The sequence below is a fragment of the Coregonus clupeaformis genome, chromosome 28 (genome assembly GCF_020615455.1).
Source record: "Coregonus clupeaformis isolate EN_2021a chromosome 28, ASM2061545v1, whole genome shotgun sequence".
Classification (NCBI taxonomy): domain Eukaryota; kingdom Metazoa; phylum Chordata; class Actinopteri; order Salmoniformes; family Salmonidae; genus Coregonus; species Coregonus clupeaformis.
The window spans coordinates 1,412,069-1,431,551 of record NC_059219.1 but is presented as its reverse complement, the minus strand read 5'-3'; the positions used below and the strand labels follow the sequence as shown (position 1 = coordinate 1,431,551).

Sequence of the window (19,483 nt, the reverse complement as noted above, 5' to 3'; positions counted from 1 at the left end):
CCTTTGCTACAAGAACCACTCAACTAACCAAAGGTGCAAATATGAACAATTGACTAGCAATGATTCCTTGATGAACTCCAGGGGTTCCTTGAGGATCTCCAGAGTTTCTCAAGTCACCACAAATTCTAAGAGTGTACTGTACTGCATGTCAAATAGGTTGGGTTATTTCACTTATCTCAACTGTGTCAGACAGTAAAACTGAACTTGCTACAGTGCACTGATATTGGGTCAAATCCTAACTAATGCTCCATGCATTGTTGTCTTCACCGGGATTTCTGTAGACCTTTGCATTAAGTCCTCTGCCATGTGTTTAAACAATCAATTAATCAATCAAACACTTACCTCACACCCAACTGCAGTCAGTGTATGAGAGTGATCTACTGTAAATGTTTAACTCAGGTCGTTATTGCAAAAGAGAATGTGTTCTCAGTGACTTACCTAGTTAAATAAGGGCTGTTGTGTGAGAGATTATCTCTATTGTATATTTCTCCTAATACAAATTCAACAAACATCCCACCGCTTTCTTGATATTGGTCTTCTCAGATGGGAGGGGCCTTTGTTGGGTGTTGCTGCCTGTGCGTGAGGCCCCTCCCTCTTGGAGTACAAGTCTCCTGTCCTGGTAGGCTGTTCCATGAGGAATGAGGAGCTGTATTCTTCAGAACACTTACTTATGCCCTGCTGCTTCCAACTGACGAAGGAAGGTCCACACTCACTCTGAGGTAAGCTAACAGATGTATTCATTCATTCATTCAGAAAAAGACCAGGGGGGATGCATTGTTATCAGCAGGGTAAGATACTGTGTGATACTACTCATTCTGACCTATAATTTTTCTATCCGTCTTTTTGTGTATTGCAGTTCATTTGAGTAATTCAGTGAAAGTAATGTAATAATGATACATTAATAATAACAATACGCTTTATTGCAATTTTGTAATGTCCTTTGAAGTAATACACCTTCAAACCATACTATGTCAAGCTAAGTAAATGTTGAACTTTAAGACATTAACAAAATAAACATGCATGTTTAACTAGGTAAAGAGGTGCAGAAGGACAAGTTTTGTCTTGTTCCCAGCACCACAGCAAGAGACACTGTCATGGTGTGCATGTTCTCATGGAACTCTTTAACTGTAGCAAGTCATGTGAATAAAAACCTAGCTGGGATTGTGCCTTGCTTTGGGGCGGAAACTGCTCAGTAGAGACTGTGAGTAGTGAGGTGCTTGGGGCACAGTGCCAATGGATTGGGGTAGGTCAACATATCACCCTCAGACACTAAAGGCAACATGATACAGTACATAGAAGGCAGCAGTATAATGCATTCTCACTGTTCCTAATGAAGGATTATTGGATAGTTAACCTACTGAATCGATATGAATTCTGCTTCAGTATACACATTTCTCCATGTACGAATGCGCAGGACAGGTAATACACTGTGGTTTGTATTATCTCCATGTAAGAAGATAAAGTGAATGAAACAACGTGTTCTGTATCTGAATTCATTCAAAGCTGTGATTATGTAAGCTCTTTCAAAGCAGGATTTTGTGTATACGTCATTCATATGAAGTATTGACAGTGTATTACCTTTTATTTACTCAGACATCAAAACTATCATCACAAACAGAAGGTGACAGATCAGACTGGGGGCTGTATTCAATCTGTACTGCTGAAGTGTTACAGATTGTGCGATAAATGTAAAGGTATTTTCCGATTCAGCCGACATACATGCAGCGTTTACCATGAATGCAGTCTCCGCTAACGTGTGAACATTTCCTTTAAATTTAAATCATGCTGTAATGCTGAACTTCTGCGATACGGATTGAATAGAGCCCTGGGTCTCTACAGCCTGTTTAGGAATCAGGCCAATCTACAGTGAATGGGGGCAGTTAGCATAGATGGCATTATAAAGTCCAGGGTGGTGTGTATTATTATCTCTATGTAAGAAGATCAAGTGACTGAAACAAGAATATGTGTTCTGTATCTTAATTCATTCAAATCAGTGATTATGTAAGCTCTTTCAAAGCAGGTAGGCCTATTTGCTTTGTGAGCTCAATTTTGTGTATACTCCATATGGTGTTTGAGGAAGTAAAATAATATATTTGTTGTTGGCTACTTTGTAGTCATCCTTGACATGAGGATGACGTTACACCAGTGGTTACCAAGATGGTCTGAATTAAAAGGTCAGAGGTTAGGAATATAACCTTGAATAAAACTTAAAGACTTTCAAGGCAAAAATGTGGAGTTGAATGTTTTTTTTATTTGGTCAATATTACCACTGCACTACATCACATATCAGATGACTATGCAATTAGAAAAGGTCTACAGCAGGGGTATTAAACTCTTACCCTACGAGTTCCAGAGCCTGCTGCTTTTCTGTTCTACCTGATCATTAATTGCAAGCACCTGGTGTCCCAGGTCTAAATCAGTCCCTGATTATAAGGGAACAATGACTAAATACAGTGGAACTGGTTTCGAGGTCCAGAGTTGGGATTGAGGGGCCTACAGTATCCTTGTAAGAAAGAACAACAGCCTTGTTGTTACTTTAACATTATAAAACATCCCTGACAAGGTGGGAAAATCATCGGATTACCTCTGAGTCTGTGAAAGGCTTCAGCCCTGGAAATAGCTCCCACAGAGTCTTTCATCTCACAAATGACAACTGTGACCATGTGTTTGTTCAGAGAGATAAACAGAAACAGTCACTTTATGGCTAAACTAGACCACTGACAGTCCTGTAGCTGATGTCACAATGTGTACGTCCCAAATTGCATCCTACTCCCTGTATAGTGCACTCATTTTGATCAGGGCGTATAGGGCTCTTGTCAAAAGTAGTGCACTATATAGGGAATAGGGTGCCATTTGGGATGCAGCCAACAGGTGATGACACTGACACACAGAAGAAAGAGATACTAGTGATATAATTGCTGTATTTATCGACAGTGGTAAACGTGTAATTACTGTGTCATAACGGTTTATAACCACACGTTCTCAAAAAAACAAAAATATTTTTTTAAAAACAGACAGTCATTCAGTTTATCAACCAGCTAATGATTAGAATCAGGTGTGCTAGATTACAGGGTTGGTGCAGAAACCTACAGGATGGTAACGCTCCAGGAACAGGGTTCAGCTGCCCTGCTTATTGCATTAGGGTTTGTTCAGTCTGTGTAAGACCTGGACAACACAATAAATGTCAAATGTCAAAGGCTAAAACATGCTGTCCTCTGCCCTACAGGAAATGGCATGCAAGTTTGGGACATATCTAGCTTTCCTCTTTCTCCTGGCTAGTCTGGCTGTCATCATTACTATATCTGTGATCCAGGGTCATAAGCGGATCTTTGAGTCACGTCTGAAGGTAAAAACAACAACCACATTCCTGAGCCTTCTCTGCTCAAAGAGCTGTATTGACAGTGTAAAGCGTCTGCTAAATGACTAAAATGTAAATGTATTACCTTGTATTTACCCAGACATCAAGACAATCATCACAAACAGAAGGTGACAGATCAGACTGGGTCTCTACAGCCTGTTTAGGAGTCAGGCCAAACTACAGTGAATGGGGGGCAGTTAGCTTAGATGGCATTATAAAGACCAGGGTGGTTTGTATTCAAAGCAGGTTGGTGTTGGGGAAACATTTGATGCGAGTGGGACACACGCAAAAGGAAGGATGAAGGGACACTTGACAAGTTGACTTGATACAGCTTTGGGTAACAGGGTTAATACATTATTTCCTATTAATCAAATGATAAACGTTTAATAACTCTGTGAAATGAAAACCAATAATCTTTAGTCAGCACACCGGGTCTATATAAGAGAAGGGAAAACTCACTTCATCACTGCAGGAACTGAGTCTCTGAGGTTGGTTCAAATAGTATTTGTTTTCTTTCCCCAAACTTTTGCTGTGCTTTATTTAATCTTGCCTGACGCAATGGAATGGTACTAATGGAAGTAGTCTGCAAAAGTGCAAACCCTGCCCATCTGGCACTCCAGGGCAGGTTCAACCAAACTCTCAAAGATAGCAAATACTTGGCCCGTTTTAATCCAGGTCTGGGTCTGGAATGTGTATTATTGCTGCCAATGGTGACAGCTAGTCTTACTGGGGTTTGACACATAATGAAAAATACATTTACAATTTACATACATTTAAAAACATTAACATGTAGAGAGCATGTGTGTTTGCATCTATCAGTACATGTCATTACATACACACAAAAAATGCACACAATCAGTCCTTTTGGACAAACTTGAACCAGACTCTAGTTCCAGAGGGCAGAGCAAAACATTTCTATGTATTTGTCTTTATGCCTGAGTGAGGGTTTCCTGTTCTTACAGAGTAGTTGCATTTTGTTATGTATTCATGTTCTGTCCCTGTTGTCAGCTTTATGGAAGTAATAATCATACCATAATGGAGTGCAATCATTATGCTTCTAGCCAATCAGGAGTCGAGTGCAATAATTGTGTAATAATTGTGAGGTATTTGATGGACTGTACTTTAGGAGATAGTGATTGTTTATCATAACATAAATTATTGCCTTTCATTATACAACAATTATGTGTGTGCCACTGCATAATGTATTGATCTAATAGTCCTCCTACTCTTGGACAACAGACAAGAGTATGTTTTCTCTCCTTAGGTTCAGATCCATTATAGCTGTATCAGTTGACTTTTCTGTATACAGTATACAGGTGTACGATCTTAATTTGACCAGTTTCGTCGCAGGAGTAAAATAATCCTGCAGCAGGAGGATTTGATTATTCCCCCCAAAAAAGTGATCATTTCTAATGGGAAATTGGTTTTGATAGGCTATAGTAGGCTATAATTTAGGTGTAGTCTACAGTTGCATTCGGATACACTTGTATGTCGTAGTAGAGTTCAATATCTGTCTTGTGTTATTAAGCTATATAAAACAACGGTTGTGTATGGCTGCATTTCAGATTTTTTTTTTTACATTTGAATGTCGCAGCAGTAGGACCTACAGTAGTAGGACATTTATTGGTGCTTTAGCGTTTGAGCGAGAGAGAAAGAGAACTGTGGGTTTTCAGTGAATTAATGTAAAGCACAAGGCTCATTTGAATTTCCTGCGGCACAGGAAAATTCTAAGCGACAACAAAGTGATCAAATTAAGATAAAACATCTGTATATGAACTAGCATCTTGGATATGTGGTGTGATTTTCCTGCTCTCCTCTGTTTGCAGTATGGCATAGTAATCGACTCAGGCTCCTCCCGCTCTACTGTGTATCTGTATCAATGGCCAGCCGAGAAGCAAAATAACACTGGAGTGGTGAGCCAGACACTCAGATGCATGGTCACTGGTGAGTCTGCATGTTTAATTTTATTTTTAAACCCTCTTCGGAGGACAAAAGTAACTTTATTTTCACAGCTATTTTGTGATACATGTGGATACATAGTACTGAGACATATCCGGTGTACATGATAGTGTTTTCGGTCCTAACTATTATAGAGCATGAGCTTTTAATCCCTCCCCTCTGCTACTCTCAGCCCATCCCACCTATCCCCGTAGACCATCCTCTCTTGATTTCCATGTGACATATATTTTTCAACTGCGCTGTGATGTCTTACATTAATTCTGAACCCTTCCAATCACATTGTATCCACAAATTGTAAGCTAAAGATTAATATTTTATATTGCTGATATATTGAATATTGCTTTCCAAATCGTCCAATGGTTCAATTTGTAGGGTTAATTTTAGATGAATGCTGTGATTTTTTCAGCCACTCCTGAACCTGTGACCACAACAAGCTACATGGGGGCAATACCAGAATAAATTATCTAATGATTCTGCCTTTTCGTAGCTAAATCTACAGAGCTGAGATGGTTGTATGCCCTATATACTGTATATACTGTAACATTCTGTTGATGGCAAGAATGTGGTAAAATAATTTACATTTAAAAACTGAGTCTGCATGTTCATAATGAGATGCAGTGTCACTGGTGAGTCTGCATCGTAATGTGATGAACCCGACACATTCTTACACAGGTCACAATCTTGTCCTCATCTTTTTTTATGAAGATTCCATAATACATGACTTTTTGCAAAAGGACTTGCATGTTAAATGCACTTATCATCATACAGCCTTTCAGTACTGTGTCATACTCCTTGATATATACTATGTTAAAGGAAAATTCTGCCACTTCTAAACCTCATATTCATAATCTCCAGCACCAACTAGTGTCTACATATGTGAAAACAGCATATTTCTATTATATGTGGAAAGGTCCTAAAAGAATGCTTATCTGTGATATCACAGTGTAGGATTAAAAGTAAAAACAGTGATTTTCAAAACCAGCAACCTAATTTTCTAGCCCAAGGGAGGGTATTTTCTTGCTCCCCCTGTCACCACGAATCTCATAAGCTGTGTTCGAATACCTATACTAACATACTGTATACTACATACTTAATGAGTATATGCTACATACTATAAACTATTAGTTCATTTTAGTATACTGTAAACCAGGGTTCTTCAATTCCGGTCCTGGAGGGCCGAAACACCTCTGTTTTTCATCCTCTCCTTCTAATCAGGGGCTAATTCAGACCTGGGACACCAGGTGAGTTCAATTAACTACCAGGTAGAAATAAAAAACAGAAGTGTTTCGGCCCTCCAGGACCAGAATTGAAGAACCCTGCTGTAAACGAACGGTATCATTTCAGTTGAGCGTACTAGCGCTTCGCCTGTCTACCGGAAGTTGATGCTGTTGCTATGCAACCTCTTGCTAGCTTCTTAGCATAACAAATGACTAGCTAGACATTTTATGATTTCGGGTGTGTTCATAAATTCAATCTGGAGTGCCAGAGTGCGCTCTGGGCGTTCGTAACTCCAGAGCATTGTCAGATTGTCCGTTCGTAAATTCAGAGCATTTCGCTCTCGGAGCGTTCAGAGCGCACACTGGAAGCTCTTGCCGAGGAGCAGAGTTGATCGGAGCGTTCTGACCTCACAACCGCAGTCAAGCACCCAAGCTAACTGGCTAACGTTGGCTAGCTTGCTAGCTACTTCCAGGTACAAATGAGAGAACACCACACTCTGACCATTTTACTCACCCTAGCAGAGCTGGTTAGGCTGTTTTCATGTTATCCAGAGCGTTGGTGACTGTAACGGTGCTGCTGGCAACAATTTAATTGTGCTTTTTTTGCTGACGTTTACTGAGACCGGCCATATTCAACGGGTGTTGAGCATTCGTAAATTCATCAGTTATTAAACACCGGCCATATTCAACGGGTGTTGAGCGTTCGTAAATTAATCAGTTATTCTGCGCTCGTGCACACTCAGAAGAGAGGGCTCTGAAATCAGAGTAGATAGCCAGAATTAACAATGTCCATTGAGGACGCACAATGACTATACCACTTAGCTAAGAATGACGTGAATAATCAAGTCAATAAACATTGGGTAGTTAGTTAGATAGCATGTAGTTAATAAACTGCCTGGCAAGTTCGATGTATTAGTAGCCAACCTACGTTAGGTAACTAGCTAACATACCGGTATGTACAGTGGTTTGCGAAAGTATTCACCCCCCTTGGCATTTTTTCTATTTTGTTGCCTTACAACCTGGAATTAAAATGGATTTTTGGGGGTTTGTATCATTTGATTTACACAACATGCCTACCACTTTGAAGATGCAAAATATTTGTTATTGTGAAACAAACAAGAAATAATACAAAAAAACTGAAAATACTGCAATACTATTCTGCATAACTGCATAACTATTCACCCCCCAAAGTCAATACTTTGTAGAGCCACCTTTTGCAGCAATTACAGCTACAAGTCTCTTGGGGATATGTCTCTATAAGCTTGGCACATCTAGCCACTGGGAATTTTGCCAATTCTTCAAGGCAAAACTGCTCCAGCTCCTTCAAGTTGGATGGGTTCCGCTGGTGTACAGCAATCTTTAAGTCATAACACAGATTCTCAATTGAATTGAGGTCTGGGCTTTGACTAGGCCATTCCAAGACATTTAAATGTTTCCCCTTAGGGTCATTGTCCTGCTGGAAGGATGCAACAAAATAGTAAAAATGTCAAGGGGGATGAATACTTTTGCAAGGCACTGTACTGCTGTAATGCTATGCTGTTCGTAAGGATAGCGTAGCTAACAAATTGTCAGCCAACATAACGTAACTTATTTGAAAAGTCATTACTTTATTACATTGCTCTACATTTTCTTAACATTTGTCATAATTAGTAAAAGCAATGAATTTGTATCCACTCTCGTGGGACTTCGGCTGTATATTTCCCCCCATTTTCTTCAAATCTGAAAATGTTCTGAAGCCTCGCCCATTTTCGGAACAATTACATTATGGGCCCTAAAAGTACGGGAATAGTATCCACTGCTTGTATACTTCGTATTTTGGTGAATTTAGTACGATATCCGGAAACTTTTGGCATACTAACTATATCCATACTATGACCAAAAAGCATACTACATACTCAATTTACATCACAAATAGTACTGTTAGTGCTGTGAACACAGCTATAGTGTTTTGAAAATCACTGATTTTAAAATGGTTTAACTTTTGAATGATGTCATCGGGGAGAACTTTTTAACTTTAAATTTTTTTCTAAAAAACTTAGAAATGTACAGTTTTCACAAATGTTGACACTGGTATTGTGCTGGAGATAATGAAAATGAGGTTGAAAGTGGTGGAGTTGCCCATTATGCATCTGGTGTAAAAGCACTATAAATATAATCCAGTTTTGTTTAGTGATGCAGTCTAGCTATCTAGCGCATCATTTCCTTGTGACTTTGAGAATAGGTATTGTATGACTCTGAGCTCAGTCTGATTTGAGTCCCCAGGCCCTGGTATCTCGGATATGTTAGTTGACGATGCACAGGACAAACAGTCCTGGGTGTCGATCAAAGAATGTATGAACAACATCACAAAAATCGTCCCTGCAGACCAACACAATTCAACCATCCTCTACCTTGGGGCAACTGCTGGGATGAGGCTGCTACAGTGAGTTGTGGTTTTGTCTTCCTCCTGTGTGAGTGTACCTCACCAATCCTCCAGGTATGGACCTATCTCTGTTGTTGCACTTCTGGGAATGGATCCATGGTAGATACAAAAGTAGTCATGTGTGCATGCACACACGTGCACACACATACTGATCCCACACACAGAATACTAATAGGGTTAATACCATATTTAATCAACCTACTGTAGGCCTATTATTTACATTTTACATTTACATTTTAGTCATTTAGCAGACGCTCTTATCCAGAGCGACTTACAGTTAGTGAATACATTTTTTTTTTATACTGGCCCCCCGTGGGAATCGAACCCACAACCCTGGTGTTGCAAACGCCATGCTCTATCAACTGAGCTACATCCCTGCCGGCCATTCCCTCCCATACCCTGGACGATGCTAGGCCTATTGTGCGCCGCCCATGAGTCTCCCGGTTGCGGCCGGCGGCGACAGAGCCTGGACACGAACCAGGATCTCTAGTGGCACAGTTAGCACTGCGATGCAGTGCCTTAGACCACTGCGCCACTCTCTAAATTCCCTACTGGACTGTGAATAATATATAACCTCAACATGTATCTCTCTTTTGTTTACAAGTTCACAGAATGAATCAAAATCCAATGAGATCTTAAGGAACCTGCAGAACTACCTCCAATCTCTGCCGTTTAACTTCCAAAATGCCTCCATCATGTCAGGACACGATGAGGGGCTGTACGGCTGGATCACCGTCAACTACCTGATGGGAAACTTCCTGGAGGTACGGTACATTACAATTTTACATTAACTTCAAAACCTTTACAATTACTTTAGAATTACCTAAATAAGTCTTAGGCATATGCATATGTACTGATGTGTGGGTAACTGTCAGTAATGTGTGTAACTGTCAGTTGGACCTTTTTATGGTTCTATTGTTCTTATGTTAAATGTGTGTAGTCCTTGAGCTGTTCTTGTCTATTGATGTTCTGTATTATGTCATGATTTATGTTTTGTGTGGAACCCAGGAAGAGTAACTGCAGCTTCAGCAACAGCTAATGGGGATCAAAAATAAATAAAGAATAATGTTGCCTTGATGACAGCTTTGCACACTCTTGGCATTCTCTCAACCAGCTTCACCTGGAATGCTTTTCCAACAGTCTTGAAGGAGTTCCCACATATGCTGAGCACTTGTTGGCTGCTTTTCCTTCACTCTGTGGTCCGACTTATCCCAAACCATCTCAATTTGGTTGAGGTCGGGGGATTGTGGAGGCCAGGTCATCTGAAGCAGCACTCCATCACTCTCCTTCTTGGTAAAATAGCCCTTACACAGCCTGGAGGTGTGTTGGGTCATTGTCCTGTTGAAAAACAAATGATAGTCCCACTAAGCCCAAACCAGATGGGATGGCGTATCGCTGCAGAATGCTGTGGTAGCCATGCTGGTTAAGTGTGCCTTGAATTCTAATTAAATCATACACAGTGTCACCAGCAAAGCACCCCCACACCATAACACGTCCTCCTCCATGCTTTACGGTGGGAAATACACATGCAGAGATCATCCGTTCACCCACACCGCGTCTCACAAAGACACGGCGGTTGGAACCAGAAATCTCCAATTTGGACAGATTTCCACGGGTCTAATGTCCATTGCTCGTGTTTCTTGGCCCAAGCAATCTCTTCTTATTATTGGTGTCCTTTAGTAGTGGTTTCTTTGCAGCAATTCAACCATGAAGGCCTGATTCATGCAGTCTCCTCTGAACAGTTGATGTTGAGATGTGTCTGTTACTTGAACTACTTGAACTATGTGAAGCATTTATTTGGGCTGCAATTTCTGAGGCTGGTAACTCTAATGAACTTATCCTCTGCAGCCGAGGTAACTCTGGGTCTTCCATTCCTGTGGCAGTCCTCTTGAGAGCCAGTTTCATCATAGCGCTTGATGGTTTTTGCGACTGCACTTGAAGAAACTTTCAAAGTTCTTGAAATGTTCCGTATTGACTGACCTTCATGTCTTAAAGGAATGATGCATTGTCCTTTCTTTTTGCTTATTTGAGCTGTTCTTGCCATAATATGGACTTGGTCTTTTACCAAATAGGGCTATCTTCTGTATATCCCCCCTACCTTGTCACAACACAACTGATTGGCTCAAACGCATTAAGAAGGAAAGAAATTCCACAAATTAACTTTTAAGAAGGCACACCTGTTAATTGAAATGCATTCCAGGTGACTACCTCATGAAGCTGGTTGAGAGAATGCCAAGAGTGTGCAAAGCTGTCATCAAGGCAATGGGTGGCTATTTGAAGAATCTCAAATATAAAATAGATTTTGATTTGTTTAACACTTTTTTGGCGCAGCTGTCTTTTTTTTTTGGTTCCCTAAATGGAACTGGTATACAGTGGGGAGAACAAGTATTTGATACACTGCCAATTTTGCAGGTTTTCCTACTTACAAAGCATGTAGAGGTCTATAATTTTTATCATAGGTACACTTCAACTGTGAGAGACGGAATCTAAAACAAAAATCCAGAAAATCACATCGTATGATTGCATTTTATTGCATGACATAAGTATTTGATACATCAGAAAAGCAAAACTTAATATTTGGTACAGAAACCTTTGTTTGCAATTACAGAGATCATATGTTTCCTGTAGGTCTTGACCAGGTTTGCACACACTGCAGCAGGGATTTTGGCCCACTCCTCCATACAGACCTTCTCCAGATCCTTCAGGTTTTGGGGCTGTCGCTGGGCAATACGGACATTCAGCTCCCTCCAAAGATTTTCTATTGGGTTCAGGTCTGGAGACTGGCTAGGCCACTCCAGGACCTTGAGATGCTTCTTACGGAGCCACTCCTTAGTTGCCCTGGCTGTGTGTTTCGGGTCATTGTCATGCTGGAAGACCCAGCCACGACCCATCTTCAATGCTCTTACTGAGGGAAGGAGGTTGTTGGCCAAGATCTCGGGATACATGGCCCCATCCATCCTCCCCTCAATACAGTGCAGTCGTCCTGTCCCCTTTGCAGAAAAGCATCCCCAAAGAATGATGTTTCCACCTCCATGCTTCACGGTTGGGATGGTGTTCTTGGGGTTGTACTCATCCTTCTTCTTCCTCCAAACACGGCGAGTGGAGTTTAGACCAAAAAGCTCTATTTTTGTCTCATCAGACCACATGACCTTCTCCCATTCCTCCTCTGGATCATCCAGATGGTCATTGGCAAACTTCAGATGGGCCTGGACATGCGCTGGCTTGAGCAGGGGGACCTATTGTGCACTGCAGGATTTTAATCCATGACGGCGTAGTGTGTTACTAATGGTTTTCTTTGAGACTGTGGTCCCAGCTCTTTTCAGTCATTGACCAGGTCCTGCCGTGTAGTTCTGGGCTGATCCCTCACCTTCCTCATGATCATTGATGCCCCACGAGGTGAGATCTTGCATGGAGCCCCACACCGAGGGTGATTGACCGTCATCTTGAACTTCTTCCATTTTCTAATAATTGCGCCAACAGTTGTTGCCTTCTCACCAAGCTGCTTGCCTATTGTCCTGTAGCCCATCCCAGCCTTGTGCAGGTCTACAATTTTATCCCTGATGTCCTTACACAGCTCTCTGGTCTTGGCCATTTTGGAGAGGTTGGAGTCTGTTTGATTGAGTGTGTGGACAGGTGTCTTTTATACAGGTAACGAGTTCAAACAGGTGAAGTTAATACAGGTAATGAGTGGAGAACAGGAGGGCTTCTTAAAGAAAAACTAACAAGTCTGTGAGAGCCGGAATTTTTACTGGTTGGTTGGTGATCAAATACTTAAGTCATGCAATAAAATGCAAATTAATTACTTAAAACTCATACAATGTGATTTTCTGGATTTTTGTTTTAGATTCCGTCTCTCACAGTTGAAGTGTACCTATGATAAAAATTACAGACCTCTACATGCTTTGTAAGTAGGAAAACCTGCAAAATCGGCAGTGTATCAAATACTTGTTCTCCCCCCTGTATATATATATGTTTTCATCCAAAAATAATTTTAGCAATTTTGGTCTTCAATGCAGGGCCGACAGACAAGTTCCTTAGCTTCTACAATGATTAAAATAAGATTGTTTTGCAGCTCTATATTGAACCTTTTTGAGGGCCATGTATGAAGCAAGCCATAGAACCCTTCAAAATGGCACCATTTCTTCTAGCAGTGTAGGGTTTTTAGCAGAATGCATTTATCACAATACAGTACAGTTCTTATCATTGTGTTACATAAAGATCATCATTGATTCGAAAACAATCTATCCTCTGTTTTGTAGAGAAACATATGGAACATGTGGGTGCGGCCTGCCGGAGGGAAGATGGTGGGCTCCATGGATCTAGGAGGGGCGTCCACCCAGATAGCCTTCACCCTCCCAGATCCCAACGCCCGGGGAAAAGACATCGTACAGGTCTCCCTCTATGGCTACGAATACAACATCTACACTCACAGCTTCCTGTGTTATGGGAAGAACGAGGCAGAGAAGAGAGTCCTCGCTGCTTTAGTGAAGGTACTGTATAAAGGAAATCTTGGTTTACTTAAAATAGTATTTGTTTTTTACCAAATACCTGATTGGTCATGCCTGGAGTACTAGATGGGCTGGGTTTGGAGTTTTGGGACTATTCCAGCTGTAAATTAGTTGAAAGAAAATAAATACTATTTGAACCCAGAATCTGTTATGATGTCATTGCTCACATTCGTTCCTGGCAGCTTTGTCAACATGATGATGATGATGCTTTTATACTTAGCTAAGTGTCTTTTTTTGTGTAATTAATGCAATCCATCTGTCTAAGTCCACAACATCCATTTATATCTAATTACCACATCCTAAGAAATCTGAGGACACCTCATTACCTTGACACTTTACTGTCTCTTGGACATGAGGCAAAGTGCATTATGGTATTAACCGTATTGATCTGTCCATTTCTATATGGTTTGTTTTGCAAGCTTGGTCGAAAAGTGTCTGTTTTACTAGGATGGTAGATAATGCATTCACAACTGAAGACAACTATTTTGAGTAGACAACAGTGATAATAACGGTCCCACTTTACTTATAGTTGTTCTTATACCTGTGTAGCCTAGTAACGCTGTAACTACTACAGTAGAAAAGAGGTTCAAGCTCAGCTATTGATCCTTCGGATTCCTTCTTCATGAATGTTAAAGGGACATACTGTAAATACTTTAACTGTACTCTCTTTGTCTCACTGATCAGAACTCTGAGAACGCTACACATGTGACCAACCCCTGCTTCAATCTTGGTTACAACATGTCTGTGTCGGCTGAGTCCATCTTTGGGACTGAGTGCATAGATACACCTGCCGACTACGACCCCAAGCTGATGATCACGCTGAAGGGGTCATCAGACAACGTAGCTTGTAGGGACGTGGTGCAATCCATATTTGACCTGACCTCCTGCACGAACTGTTCCTTTAACGGAGTCTACCAACCATCCGTGGGACCCGGGGACTTTCTGGTACGCACATGCGCACACACACACACACACACACACACACACACACACAGACTGACTGTATATATAGGGCATATTTTGCAGTTATCCAATAAATATTGTGTCTGTCTGACCCGGGGACTTTCTGGTACACACACGCACAGACAGACAGACTGTATATATAGGGCATATTTTGCAGTTATCCAATAAATAGTGTGTCTGTCTGAGCACCTAACCCATGTTCCCTCCCATAGGCCTATGCTGGGTTCTTCTACACTGCTCAGGCTGTCGGGCTGAAAGGTATTTCACAACTGGACCAGTGGAACTCCTCTACCTGGGAATTCTGCTCCTGGGACTGGCCCACCGTGAGTCCATGTTGTTGTTGTAGTTGTTATAGTGGTTGTTGTTGTTGGTGGTGGTGGTAGTGGTCATTCTGCTCCATGGACTGGCCGACTGGGAGTTCTTTTACACTGACAGCTACTGATGTAGGATCTTAATTTGAGCCAGTTTTCTACAGCAGAAAATAATCCTGCAGCAACAGGAAATGTGAATTATTATGTGGATTATAATTAATGCTATTTTTTGTAGGGGTTTATACATTTCTTGTTAGGACAAATCAGGTCTGGAATTTCAAAGTGGAAATGACAAACTTTAGAAGCCTTTTTAAAACTCAAATACACTACAAAAGAGTGATTAAATTAAGATCCTACATCTGTATAGCAATTTTCACATGTATAGCTGTGACAGAGAAGAGCTTGACATTAGCTAAAATAAGGGTAAGAATAGATGTAAAATATGAGTAAATATAAGTTATATTTAATGATGTGGGGTAAGCTCTCTCAACCTGAGAAAAAGTGGCCATGCATTCCATGACTATTGGGATCTGTAGGTATATAAAAAAGAGGACAACAGGTCAACTGTACTGAACCATCTGAGGTTCATTTATGAGGACCTTTCCTGGGTGGTGTTTCAAATGGAACTACACACAGACAACAGAGGCATCTTTTGTAAGACAGGGGTGCTTTCCAACAATTATCTAGGCTATTGCAATGTATTATTAGAAATGTATCATTAGAAGAAATTATTAGAAAATTGCCTCAACACATGGAAAATGTAATGGATAGACAAATGGAATGTTTGTTTTTTGTCTTATTTTTTAGCTCAAGCTAAAAAAGGGCTGGATAACTGAAAAATACAGAAAGTCATACTGCTATTCAGCACATTACGTCCAGACGTTACTTGTAAATGGCTACAAGTTCAATAAAGACACTTGGAAACACATTGACTTCCAAAAACAGGTAAGTGTGGCAGAATACAGCCAGGTACCTTGGAGGATCCAAACACATGCTTCCAAATGAAAGTGCAAAAATTGTAGTTTGTAGTTACGATCAAATGTTTTTATGGTCTTATACTGTACTGCAAAAAGATAAACATTCAAGTGGAAAGTGACTAATTCCATTGGAAACCAATATAAATGGTGGATATACTATCATTAACAGAGGCCAAGATCGTGACAAGGAAGAGGCTAGAATCGTTTCCTATGCCCCAAGAAAATGGAACTTGTGATGGAAGTCCAGACTGGAACCTCCAGCTGAAGTCTTTCAGTCTGTTAGACTCAATGAAGTGTAACATGAAGTCATTCTTTCAAAATCAAAGCACAACACAGACTGGTTACAGTAGCTTGTTTGACATGATGAAAAATGGGGGATTTGTCCCCCAAGATGACGATTCTCTGTTTTTCATTCTTACAAACAAGCGAGATATTGTCTCTCTGTGCTTTGTGTTTTGGGTGTCAGGAGAAATTGATGCCCTTTGTCCAATCATCAGAGGGGGTTGAAAGACATGACTTCTTCAGTGGAAGGAAAGACAGAGTTTAGAGTCATTTTCCCCCTGGGGGGCATAGTTTGCCTCAATTATTTATAAACGGCAAACGTTCTTCCAACTTGTAATGTTCATTATGCATTGTTGTCTTTCAGCCTTTTCCAATAGACTATATATTTTTTTTTATTCTCTCTGATGATTCCCATTGATGTTAAAAAAGCAGGCAGGTCACCCATGACACAAGTCAGTATTCGACTTCCATCCATGTCTGAGAACGTCGGGAGATGACGTGGAAACTGGCCACTAGGGGCAACAGTGAGCGCTGTTACCTTCAAGTAGGTTTCGGTTTTGCTAGGGTGTTGTGGACAGGGATGGCGGATGGGCATAAGCATCTATAACGTCAAAATATGACGTTTGAGAAACATGGATGAACGTCTAATTCTGATGTGAGACTGTGAGAGCTTGTAGCAAAAAATATGTGATAGAGGATGCCAGAATTGGGAAAATGGTCAGGATTTCTGAACTCCAAATCGACCACTAGCCCCTACTCACCTGCCACTCATGTAGATCAGAGAGGATTGGATAGGTGGAAGCAGTAAGGAGATATTTCCACCTAGCCAATCAGAAAGTAATATGAAGCTATTTACATAATGCTTATACTGTATCCATCCAATCCTATCAGATCTAATGTAGTGCCTAGGATGTAGGGGCTAGGTGACAATTTGGAATTGAGCAATAATCTGTTTTAAGTCTGTTCGTCCCATAAATTTTGTTCATCCCATAGGCTGGGGTGTAGGAGATAGGGATCTATATGTGTGCAGTGAAGCATTTGAGATTTTGCAAAGATGGGTTTAAGCTTCCTCAACTAAATAAACAGAGACAATGCATTCCATGACTATTGGGATCTGTAGGTACGTAAATAAGGAGAACACGTCAGTAGTGTTGAACCATCTGGAGTTAATTTATGAGGACCTCTGTCTTCACTCTGTCTTGTACGTCCCCTATGGTGTAAACAGTGGTATTCAAAGGCGGGGTCGCCAAATTTAAAACGTTTTTAAAATTAAGAGTACATACTCTTTAAAAAAGTTATGTAATCAACGGCCAATATTAACTTTTTTAATTGGGGCTATGACAGTTTATTTCAAATCAAGTCTGACAGTTCTTCAATCTGAAGGAAGTATAGTTTGAAGGTGACTGAATTGCATCAGAAAGGTATTGGGAGGTTCAGAAGATCAGTAGGCAATAATGTTGTATGATGTTCTGTGTAGAAAAGAACACATCATTGATGTTTTTCCCCCCCAGTCTGATTTAGTGCCTGGTCTTGTCCACTCTGTTCTAATTAGGCTTGTGGACATTGTAGAGGGAACCAGACACGTAGGTGTTCCTGAGAGTCTCATCTTTCAGTGATGAGGTCATAATATTTTGTAGCTTAAATGGTTCAAAAGATAGAGCCACATGTGTAGGCAGAAAAAAGAAACCACTCTGTTTATTACAACCGCATCTAGCGACTAGCGACACCGGTTTAGTTTCACTCGCGACCCCATTTTCAAATCAGGCGATCCCTAGTTTGGGAAACACTTGTCTGTTTTAAGTGAGTCTGTATGTCTTCAAACTGTCTTGTCAATCCTCTACTGTGTGGGGCGCCCCCTAGGGCTCGGTAGGGGGCCGCGGGGATAAAATGACCCGAGTGAAAACGTTTAGGAACCCCTGCTCTACGGTATAGGGGCTAGTGGTCAGTAGTCTGTTTTAAGTGAGTCTCTGTCTGTCTCTCTTTACGCTGTCTCTCTGTCCCCTCCAGGTACATAACACGAGTGTAGGCTGGAGTCTGGGATACATGCTACATACATCCAACATGATCCCTGCTGAGGCCAAGCTGGTGCGTCTCCCCATTGCCAACTCTTTGTTCGGTGGCCTCCTCTTCCTTTTCACCGCCCTCACCATCGTCAGTGTCATGTTCCTGATCATCAAGGCTGTGCGCGCCTGCTACTGACCCCCACTAGAGGGCAGTGTGTTGAAATTACAGTTACGCCTAGGGTTGCAAAATTCCAGTAACTTTACCAAAATGTGGTTTTCCAGAAATCCCGGTTGGAATATTCCTGGAATCAGGAGGGAATGAGCAGGAATTCTGGGAATACTCCAACCGGGATTTCTAGAAAACCTGGGAATTTTGTGAAAAGTTACAGTAATTTTGCAACCCTAGTTACACCTGATGGAGGAAAGTGCTTCTGGCCTCCACCTGGTCCCACCAGACACAGTTACAGCAGGCAACAATAGAACACAGACAGGTGCGAGATATTATCATCATCAGTTAAAGAGATTGAACAGGATCTTAAAGCCCACATGCAGTCTTATTCATTTTATTTTTAAATCATCACTATATGTCTAATAAATCACTATGTGTGTTTATTTAATGAAAATAACTCCAAATATATTTGTTATTATTTATTTTCCTGAGCCTCCTTTTGCCATTGAAAAGCTCAGTCTGATCGTGTGGGCGTGTTGATAAATATATTTACATACACAGCCCTGATTGGAGGATACATATGCAAATAAAAGTAGACTGGTCATTGGTCAAAATAATCAGATCAGATTGTGATGTTATGCTGTTTTGTTATGTAAAACTCCATCCCACCTGAACAGTGTTGTTTTGACCTCATAGAGTAGAAATATCATTTTTTTAAACTGGAAAATCACGTTTTGACTGCACTGCCCCTTTAAGCACTTACAAATGCATAACATATTGTACAAATTGGAATTCGTAAGATATCATATGCATTGCAGGGGAATTGAAAAAAAAAACATTTTGCAAGTGGTACCATATCATACGAAATGGATAACATTGTACACAATTGGGTACAATTTTCGGGGTATTTTGGGGTACTTTCAAAACTAATGGCTGCATTTATATAAAACATAAAATGCATCTTAAGCTGTTTAAAGGATCTCCATTCCATGTGTTTGTTTGTGTGTTTTCAGTGAGAAGATACACTTTAGGGTCAGTAATGCATTATAGAAATAAATAAATAAATAAATAAAATCTTTGTTCTGTGCTTTAGGCTCATCCCAAACATACAAGTGAGACAATTCTAAGAGATTCAGTGACTTCAAACGCTCAATTGGTCTTTAAAGTATGATAAAAGGGAAGCATTAACTGCATAATGAACTGTTGAGCAAAAATGAAAAATGATCGCAGTTTGCAGTAAGTCATCAGCTATACAGTATTGTAGATCAGGAGGTTGAATGCAGGTTGAAGGTAGACACCTGAAATGACTCTAGC

General features: G+C 40.7%; 1 protein-coding gene across 3 annotated transcripts; it reads left to right on the top strand.

The window, feature by feature from the left end:
- The first annotated feature begins 625 nt into the window (after positions 1 to 625).
- Positions 626 to 18,628, top strand: LOC121570071 (ectonucleoside triphosphate diphosphohydrolase 3). Of its 3 annotated transcripts, XM_041881538.1 has the most exons (10): positions 626 to 719; positions 3,227 to 3,346; positions 5,185 to 5,302; positions 8,797 to 8,956; positions 9,561 to 9,720; positions 13,216 to 13,446; positions 14,149 to 14,409; positions 14,640 to 14,750; positions 15,546 to 15,683; positions 18,005 to 18,628. In XM_041881538.1, exons 2-10 carry the CDS (start codon positions 3,230 to 3,232, stop codon positions 18,194 to 18,196), a joined length of 1,488 nt encoding a protein of 495 aa, XP_041737472.1. In that variant the 5' UTR covers positions 626 to 719; positions 3,227 to 3,229; the 3' UTR covers positions 18,197 to 18,628. The 3 variants fall into 3 exon arrangements, with proteins under 3 accessions (XP_041737472.1, XP_041737473.1, XP_041737474.1); XM_041881539.1 differs by lacking the exon at positions 3,227 to 3,346 and having other exon boundaries at positions 639 to 719; XM_041881540.1 differs by lacking the exons at positions 626 to 719; positions 3,227 to 3,346; positions 5,185 to 5,302 and adding an exon at positions 6,657 to 7,007.
- The last annotated feature ends 855 nt before the right edge of the window (positions 18,629 to 19,483 follow it).

What these genes read in the sequence shown, in the direction of transcription:
- LOC121570071 (XM_041881538.1), top strand. Translation starts at nt 3,230, where the DNA reads ATGGCATGCAAGTTTGGGACATATCTAGCTTTCCTCTTTCTCCTGGCT. An exon ending in GCTGGGATGAGGCTGCTACA is followed by an intron (nt 8,957 to 9,560) that starts GTGAGTTGTGGT and finishes TTTGTTTACAAG; the next exon opens with TTCACAGAATGAATCAAAAT. An exon ending in GCTCCTGGGACTGGCCCACC is followed by an intron (nt 14,751 to 15,545) that starts GTGAGTCCATGT and finishes CTTATTTTTTAG; the next exon opens with CTCAAGCTAAAAAAGGGCTG.